The 9,420-nt window shown below is 37.1% G+C and overlaps 1 protein-coding gene across 1 annotated transcript in view; it reads left to right on the top strand.

The window, feature by feature from the left end:
* Positions 1 to 4,546: 4,546 nt before the first annotated feature.
* The window catches only part of PARD6B (par-6 family cell polarity regulator beta), a 13,565-nt gene continuing 8,691 nt past the window's right edge, over positions 4,547 to 9,420 (top strand). Inside the window, 1 exon segment of the mRNA XM_026862323.1 lies at positions 4,547 to 4,814. Within this exon segment, the coding sequence (XP_026718124.1) occupies positions 4,547 to 4,814 (268 nt within the window).

Here is a 9,420-nt window from a genome sequence, read left to right as displayed (position 1 = left end):
GTGCGCGGCCCCGGCGTCGCTTGAGCCGCCCCTGCGGCCGCCGCGTTCCGAGAGGCGACGGGCTCCCTTCCCCACCTGCCTGCCCCTGCTCCAGGCAGCTCCCTCCGGTCTCCTCGGGAAGCTCGGCGGCTCCAGGGCTCGGGTGGCGGGAGTTCGGTGCTGGTCTCGCTTACCGGGTGCGCTGTCTGCAGGGGGCTGGGAGTGTTTTGGAACATTTTGGAAGTGTTTTACGAAAACACGTTAGTGGAGTTGGCCTCTTAGTTTCTGCATAGATTAAAAATATACAGAGACGTAGATAGATGTCTGGGGAAAGTTTGGATATCTGGCCCAAAAGAGGTACTTGGAGCCATGATTCAAACTCCAAAACCAGCTTTTCGTCACAATTAGAAAAAAGAGTACATTTGTTGAACTTGGTGGCTGTTTCTGTACTTTTTTGTTTGTTTGTTTAACATAATGTCTCTGTGTTTCTCAGTATTTTTTTTTTTGGGTGGGGTAGAGCATAGCTTGCTTTATTTGGTAGAGGTAAGCCCTGGCTAACTTACCTTAAAGTAGGGCTTGCCATCTTTCAGAGGATACCTGAGGGTTTTACCCTGGCAATTGTTTTACGAATGCGTACCTGTATATTATGGTTTATACCAACAGGTTCTTGTTGTCAAAGCTTTGCACAACTCTGTAAATTCTCTCATGGATGTATCTGCATCTGTTCTTGCTGTTAGTTTTTCATGTGCTGATTAGCCAAAGTCTTGCTGACAAAACTTTAATGTTCTGAAAGAAATTACTTTTTTGTACTGGTTTATACTTGTAATATTTTCTTGATATGTCTGTAGTTAACAGTTGTAAAAGTGTAGGATGTGCAGTATTAGGTGGCGTGTCAACCTACGAGTTAAATATGTAGCGAGTTAAAACCCTCTTTTCATTGTCTAGGCAAACTGCAAACACACCTATGGTTTCTTCCACTGGTAGAAAACTGCCTCTTGTAGGCTTTTTTAAATTGTTCTAGTCTGTATTCTGTACCTTCCTTTCCTGCTAATCAGGTGCTAGAGATGCACTATAAGTGAAGAAGCAGTCAGGGCTTGTGACGTTGTGTAGGTTTTTTAAGGATAATGTAGTGCTGAAACTTCTAGAAAATGAGTGGTTGGTCTCTATAGGTTGAATGATGATGATTTCTTTGAAGTGTTAAATTAACTTTCATGTGAACGAAACCAAAAAGTACAGGAGTAGCTGGTAGCTATGATTTCAAATACTAGTTAAGCATAGCTGTTACTGTGGTTAGTGAAGTCTTTTTAATCTGTGCTCTTGTAAGATTGAAAACAATCAGTACAATGTGCTTATAAACAAATCCTTGTTGCCTCAGCCTAAAACTCTAGGCTTACTGTTCCCCCATTGTGTGTTTCCTTGATTTAAAATATATCTGGGGATCACCTGTGTGATGTGTTCGTTGGTGCTTGTACAGAGAACCGTAGAGGTTCTAATGAATAAGGACTGTCTCTGAAGTGCATATTATGAAGCAGATTTCAAGGCATTCCTAGAACTATTTGTTGCTAATGCATTATTTACGAGCACCTTGATTTAATATAGCATAGGAGTCTTCTTCCTTTTGTGAAAATAATAAATTCTAAAGGGAAAGGAGAAAGGCTTGTGTGAGAGGTGGAGGGGATCATTACTGTGCAGTGGTCTAGGCTATGAAGGCTTATCAGCAGTGTACAGCTCTTTATTTAGATATTCTAAATTAATAATCGTGCCCCATCTGACGAAGCTGTGCCAGCATAGCCCAGCTGCACTTGCAGTTATATGAGCAAAATCCTTTTGTTAGTCTAGTTTATTCAATTTGGGTAACTGGTCTGAACTTGCCTTGGGGAGTCCCCGGAGTGTATTAATTCCATTTAGCCCTTTCTCTCATCATAGAAAATGAAGTTTTATACCCCGAACTAGAGTTCCTGGCCATGGTATGGAAGTTGCAAAATAAACCTAGTTCACTAGATATAAAATTAATGTTTTCCCCCTCACTCTTATGACATGGAATAATGGGGTTTTTTTCAGAATTAAATCTAATACACTGATAAGACAGATATGGTTACTGTAGTTCATGCTCTATTGTTGCTGGAGATTTATAGTATAGCAGCAGTGTGCTGTGTTACAGAGGACCTAAAGATGTGTCCCATAAGTAAGTCTTAAGCAAGTATCTCTAGTAATTTCCTAGTATGCTGACATCCCTTGTACTATGTTTTCCTAGATGAGTTGCCAGTGTGCCAGTATGCATTTGTAAAGAGCTCAGGTGGCAAGAAGTCTTCTCTTCTTAAGTTAGGCTCTTCCAATCTTTCATCTCCTCTACACTTCCTATAAATTGTAAGCACAGCCCATTTAATTGAATAGAGTGCAACATTTGATATAAAATGAAAACATTTTAGGAGGTAAAATAAACTACGAAATTGCAGTTGTACTTTTTTTTTTTATCTGCTTTATAAGAGTATTGATCATAGCAAACCATGTTAGGAAATAATAGCCGGATTATTAGTCACTTGGTGTTTACACCAACTATGTATAAAATCATGTTTAAAAAAAAAAATCACACGTTTGAAAATCTGGCCCTTTGTATGCTTACTGCAATAGAATTTAACTCCAAATTGACAGTGAGGTTGTTGGCTTTTTAAACTTTTATTACTGAATTGTGTTTAAGCTACATAGTCTTGAAGCCAAACAATTGCAATTGATACAATGCTCTGGCATTCATACTTCGCATAGCTGAAGAAGTATTTGAGACACACAGGATAAAGTCTTTCACTGACGTCATGATTAAGTGTGCTGATTCTGACGTGATGGGAGTTCCTCCTGCAGGCTTTTCTTTGCTTTTCTTGTAAGCAGGTATGAATCATCCCTTCTGCCTTATTGTTAGTTAATGTTACTGTAATTGGAGTGTTTCTAGAAGAGGAATGTTCCCAGATAATGCCTTTATTTAACATTTTCGGAGGAAGGCGGGGAGCTGGGAGGTGTAACTTGTTTTGCTGTGCTTGAGTTAGCATGGTGTTAATGTGCTAACAACGGGGTCCTTGTCTCCTTATTTTCATTCCTTTATTTGTATGCGAGAGCTCTACGGGTTTTATTCACCAAAAGGTTGTAATCAAATGTGAGTTAAAGGTTGGTCGCAGGCTTGGTAATGTGCACCTTCACAGCTACTGTGTGTAACATATACCCAAGTATGTGATACTGAGGCTCAAACTTTCAGTCAGTGAGTATTTTGTTCCATCTTCCCTTCTGTTCTGCTTAAAAGAAACTTGATAAAGAAATGATTTAAAGTCGTTATGTTCACTGTAGGTCAGCAATAGAATTCACAAAAAATGTCACCAACTTCTTTGTTTTCTATTTTTTCATTAGTTTACCTTTTAATTCATATATGACTTGGTCTGCTTTTAGTAACCTGGCTGCTGCTCTTAATTCCTTTTACTGTCTTTGATATGTTGTGTGTGTCTGGTATGGAGGCTTTGGAATAATTTTTATCCAAAATTCTGTTGGAGCAGAACACTATAATTTTACCAGTTATTCATGTTAAAATTTCAGTTTATCTAGTCTTCCATCAAATCAAATTACTCTTTTATTTGCATCCAGTTTAGTCTTATGTCTACCACCACCGAATCATTGCTAGCATTGTTTTTTAATGTGTATGTTATACAGCTGATTTAGGAGACAGGTGGATGAGGGAGCAGGGTTTTTTGTTCAGATCATACTGACTAAATGGAAATCCTACTCCTGAAATTAGTGCCAGTGATTAAGTGGTGGTTTTGCTTATTTTCTCAATCATGTCTGTTATATACCCTGGATACAACCACATTTTACAAGACTAAGCAATCAAGATTTGAGTCTTGATCATGTAGGGAAATCTTCTGATTGCTCCTAAGGAGTAGTGGCTGGTTGTCTCTGTTGTATCTCTCTTTAGGTAACAGCAGAATTGACTTGAGATCAGCTCACTAATGCTTTACTGTGCATAGCTTGTACTGAAACACAGCAGCCATTCTTTGTAGTTCTCAGGTAAAAGTGGCTTTTTCACTTGCTCAAACAGCTGGAAATCTGAAAATCCTCAGTCTTGCATAGGTTAACCGTACCTGTAAAACAATTTATACATACTGTTCTAAAGTGTACTGGCATTTCTTTGAAAGTTCCAGGTAGTCACATACCATAGCAGGTTAATCATAATTTTGTTTTTGAGCCATCATCAGTGCTGGGTATGAATTCTGTCCCTTACTGAGAGCAGGACTGTTTCATAAGCATGTAAGAATCTGCAATTGTTCTTGCACTAGTTTGTCACCTTAATGCTAAGCTCCCACGTTAGTGAATGCTTTGACATAAACAGAACAATGAAAACAACTTTTGCATATTCAAAAGTTGTACTGTTTTATCAAGACCGAAAAACAGTTATAACTGGAAAAAAAAACAAAACCAAACCAGTCTAAACTGTCCTTTTTATACCACTTTGTAGTGGTCGTAGTTTTTTGTGCACTTTTGAATTCATAACACTCCTGGTTTAACATTCAAATGATTCTATTGCTTGAGGATGCTGGATTTCCATATTAATGATATAAGATGTATTTTGTTGTAGTTTGGAGCAGAATTTCGACGATTTTCTCTGGAGAGATCCAAACCTGGAAAGTTTGAGGAGTTCTATGGATTATTGCAACATGTACACAAGATACCAAATGTTGATGTTCTAGTGGGATATACGGACGTTCATGGAGACCTGCTGCCTATCAATAACGATGACAATTACCATAAAGCAGTTTCCACAGCCAATCCTCTACTCAGGATTTTCATTCAGAGAAAAGGTAAGTGCACTTGGAGACTGTGAATCATGTTCATCCGGTTATACTGTGTTGCAGTAAACAGTGTGACATGTGGAGGAAAAACCCTTCAGTCCTATTTCATCATGCTCAATTCTATAATAATTATGGATCATGAAAGGTATTCACAACTCATCTCTCTTGCAAGAGCTTCCTCAGGCAACCTATTTATACTTTGTGGTTTTTTGCTTGTGTTTAGTTCAGTTAGATAAAGTCAACTTAAATCTAGCAAATGCTTCTTTTGGCGTTTGTATAAGCACATGAAAATAAACTTCAAACCTCTGGGGTTTTCTGCTCTGTATGTTGGATGCCTTTCACTTAAAATTCTGATCTTGATCAGATGAGGAGAGGCCATTACAGGATGGAAAGGAATCTTGGAAGTCTTATTACATGAAGTATTAAATGTCAGTATAAATTAAAGACTAACTTTGTAATATGCCACTCTTATGACACTTTTCTAATAAAACATTCTGAAGCTTTCAAAATTACAAGCTTATTTCAGTTAGCAAACCCCAAATGTGATTGCTGCTCAGTTTGTTGATTTGCCTTTAAAAATAGCATGTCTTCTAGGCACAAGTTCTTGTTGTTTTTTTGTAGTGTCTGCTTTTGTTGATGAAGTAAAAAAAATTCGAATTTGAAGTTGCATTTGTTCTTATCCAGGAGAACATATTCAGTATACAGAACTGAAGGGGACAAATTGAGTGATGTGATTTGAAATTTGTTTTAATCCAGAGAAGTCAAGAACCTGATTTCTGCACTTGTTGGTTTCCTGCTTACTTGCATAGAGGTGTAAGTGTGCATGCACTGTGTGTATACATATATATGTGAACACATGCATGTGCAATTCCTATCCTAAGGTAGTCAACTGATCTTTGAATAGCAGAATGCTGCTTGCTTACCTATTTTAGAAAGATGTGCATCCTTTCTGGTTGTCGTTAAGACGGGCTTATTTTCCTTAGGAAATACTTGGGCATCAGAAACTTTTATCCCCCCCCCAAAAAAAAAATCCTCCACAACAGCCTGACACAAAAACAATATTCAAAGAGTGTGGTTTCTTGCCAGCTGCTGTGCTGCTGGCAAAATGTGTTTTGTATTGAGGCAAGTATAGTCTAATAAGACATATGTTTTCAGTCCTGAATTCCCAAAGGGATGAACTATTTGCCTTAATAGAACCTAGAGGTAGAAAAGGTCTATGATTCCATTTAATCTCCTACAGTAGCCACATGACGAGAACAGATAAGCCCCTTTGTCAGACTGGGATTATTGAGTTTATATTTTAACACCATATGTTTTTAGATTGTTACTAGTGTTACATGTTTAATGTTGACTGTTACTAGTGTTACAGTTGTAACACCTTATACCTTCATTGTGCCTTTATTAAAGCATGATGGATTATTTCTTATTACTCTGGTGTAAGGAATAGATAATAGAATTTGTATAATGCACAGAACTAGAAATAAGGTTAACCCACTTAAGTTTATCATGCCAAGAATCGATTAGAGCACGTAGAAACTGTCAGTTGTCATCACCTTCCCTTTGAGACTAGAGTCTTCTGGCTGTAGAGTTTTAAGGAATAAAGAACCAAGGCTGGCATCTGAGTCCTGCACTTCCAGCACCATACTTTGTTCTGAATCAGTTGTGAGCACTTTCATCACCTCTGTTGATGAAATTGAGGCTTTGATTCCATTAGCATCTTTGCCATATAGAACAGAGGTTTGCTTGATGGAAAATAAGGAAATAACGTGATTCTGTATTTTGTTTGTAACGAAAGCCGACTTGCAGGAGTTAGAAATGTGTCATAATTTGTTTAGGTGCGATTAATTCATCTGCACAGACCTTTATTGGCTGTACCACTGAAATTGAAAATCAAGTGTCTGAACAATTATCTGTATTGATGGGGCAGCTTTGATCTGTGCTGCTTCAGAACTATAAGAAGTGACACAAGTTACTTTTTCACCTGCAAGGCAGCTTGTGGCTTTCACACATTCTCTTAAATCATCTGGAAAATTTCTCTGGGCTTTCTAATGGAATTTTGCCTTTTTTATATATATTTATATATTTATATATATATTAAAAAAAAATAGTTTGGGATTTAAGATCTTTGGCAAAAAGCTGCTATGGGGAAGAGAGAAAGTTTTTGCTGTCTTAAAAGATAGGAAATAGATTATCTATTTAGAAGCTACATGCAATTTGTGGAAAGCTAACATAAGGTATGAGCAGACTACAACAAAATCTAGGGTGAATAGTATTAAATCCTTAGTCTGTTGCATCCAAAGAACACTTTAAGGGGTTGAAATGAGAGCAACAAAATGCTTTTGCAATATTACTAGTTGTAATTATGATTACTCCAAAGTTTCAGAAATTTTATTATGCTAGAATAGGCACTCTTTTCTCTCCTGTTCAGTTTTGACATCTAATTTATGAAAGTTAGGAAGTTGTCTGTATTAAGTATTTATGTATATTGGTTAATGTGGTGAGAAACCTAGAGATCCTGTAATTAAATCAAGTCACGTTATTCCCCTTAGACTCTTCTAATTGAATTCAACTAAATTAAAATATTTTAAACTGTTCCAGTGCTAAATCTAAAGTAGGGCTTGATATTGTAGAAGTCAAGAATGGCTGTCAGTTTGTGGAAGACAGTTGCTTATTGGAATTTCATTCTGCAGTCTAACAGATTAACAGGTACTGTTGACATCTGGAATTTAAAGGTTAAACTGATGTATCATGATTAAATCCAGATGTATGGGAGTCACTCTGTCTGTGAGAAAAATCTTACTAAGATAAAATGGGGGGGGGGAGAAATGGAACATAGTCCTCACAGACCCTGAAAGGCAATTCAACATGGGGGACATGGGATTGTAAATATAAGAATAATAGAGATGACAACAGAAGATACATTTCATTAGAATGTCCTTAAAACTCACTTGTAGGATATTAAATTGTAATACACAACTCTTACAAGTTCTGCATGTACATGGCTGTATATAGTAAAAAGTGGATTCTTTGGTTAATTCATTTGTGCCTCTTGAGGTAGACTGTCTTTCACTGAGACGCTTTATTTTGTGAGAAGAAAGAGGAGTTGGCTCTTTAACCAGCTCTCTGGAATATCCTAGCTATTCTGAGTCCTCTTCCTAAAAACATAGGCTAGTTTCCTAAAACTATGTTTTGTTATAACTTCTGACTATATAGACAATATTTGGACTTACTTAAAAAATGCTAAATTGCATTCAAATGTACTAATTATTTGGGAGTTTTGAAAACTTAATTCTTGAAGGGTAACTTTACATTACTTTGCAAAAAGATCATTTTAAATATCTGTCTTGAGCAATGTTAAACTGAAACCAGATTTGGCATTTGTGGGCTTTGTTTTAAATTTCATGCAGTAAGTATATACAGATTGGTGCTATCTTGAGCTTGAAACTGGGGGGGGAATCATTCTTGCAGGATGTGAACGTTCTCCTTAACACTATCTGTAGTTAACACCTTGTCCTCTGGCTTTATTCCAAAATATTTTCTGCTGTAGCTTTAAACTGATTAGCTAGGTGCCAGAACAAAGATACCTTTATACTCCAGAATATTGCTTTAGAAAATTTGTTTAGCAGTGGAAGAGAGGTTAGACAGAGTCATGCTGTTTGGCTGAGATTTGGAAAGATGAGTTTTCGTCAACTTTCACTATTTCTTTTTCCCAACAAATTATGTAACTTTAACTGTAGATCTTAAGCTTTGTGCTAGTTTTGAATTATTAGACTACTGAGACTAGCTACAATGCAAAAAAACCTACCCTCGGGTGCTTTATAGTTTCTTAAATGTTTTGACATATGGCTTGCAACTTCGGGATGCTTTTATTTCAACAGTGTGTTATGTAACTTGAGTAAGTTTCTAAAACTTACTTGAGTAAGTTGCAAAAGCACCAACACTGTGCTAAGATTTCTAGTTGTGTATTTGTCTTCTGAAATAGTCTTTTAAAGTTCATATCTCTTCTGATAAATGCTTTTCTGATCTTAGTTTTTGTTTAAAAAGCACTTTTGAATCTCTTATTTCTCATACTGAAATATTTAAATAATATTTATTTCAAAGCCAGTCCTTTTGCAACAGATCTTCCTGTTTCTCTTTGAAGTGTGAAAATAATTGATTTGGACAAAAGTTTTAAGCCTTATCAGCTGACAGTTGTGGGAAGGCAAGCTGGGTGATGGGTTTTGTGAACTCTCATTTCTTGTTGGGGAGGGAAATTGTGAATAGTTCTAGACTAACTGATCTAACTAAAGAGCACAAACTTACTATGACCATTTGCAGGACACAATAAATCTACTTCTTGGATGTAATAAGTGTGTATAGGTTTCTATATCTAGTACATGCCAATCTCACCATGTAGGCACAGCAGGTCTGAGTGCCAGGAGAGGGGTCCTGGCACATGGGCTGCTATGAAGGTGAAGAAGCCGTACAGCCACCTGTGGCAAGCTGGCAATGTCAAATATGATATACATTTTATGTGACAGAAGGTGTAAAATACCAGATACTCTCGTTCTTTGACAAGAATTTGAATTTGTGCACTTCGAAGTTAAGGCAACACCACACACCCCCCCACCCCCCC

Source organism: Athene cunicularia (genome assembly GCF_003259725.1).
Source record: "Athene cunicularia isolate RWA chromosome 20 unlocalized genomic scaffold, athCun1 chr20_part1, whole genome shotgun sequence".
In the NCBI taxonomy this organism is placed as follows: Eukaryota; Metazoa; Chordata; class Aves; order Strigiformes; family Strigidae; genus Athene; species Athene cunicularia.
Note: the sequence above shows the minus strand (reverse complement) of the source record. Positions and strands in the feature narration are given on the sequence as shown.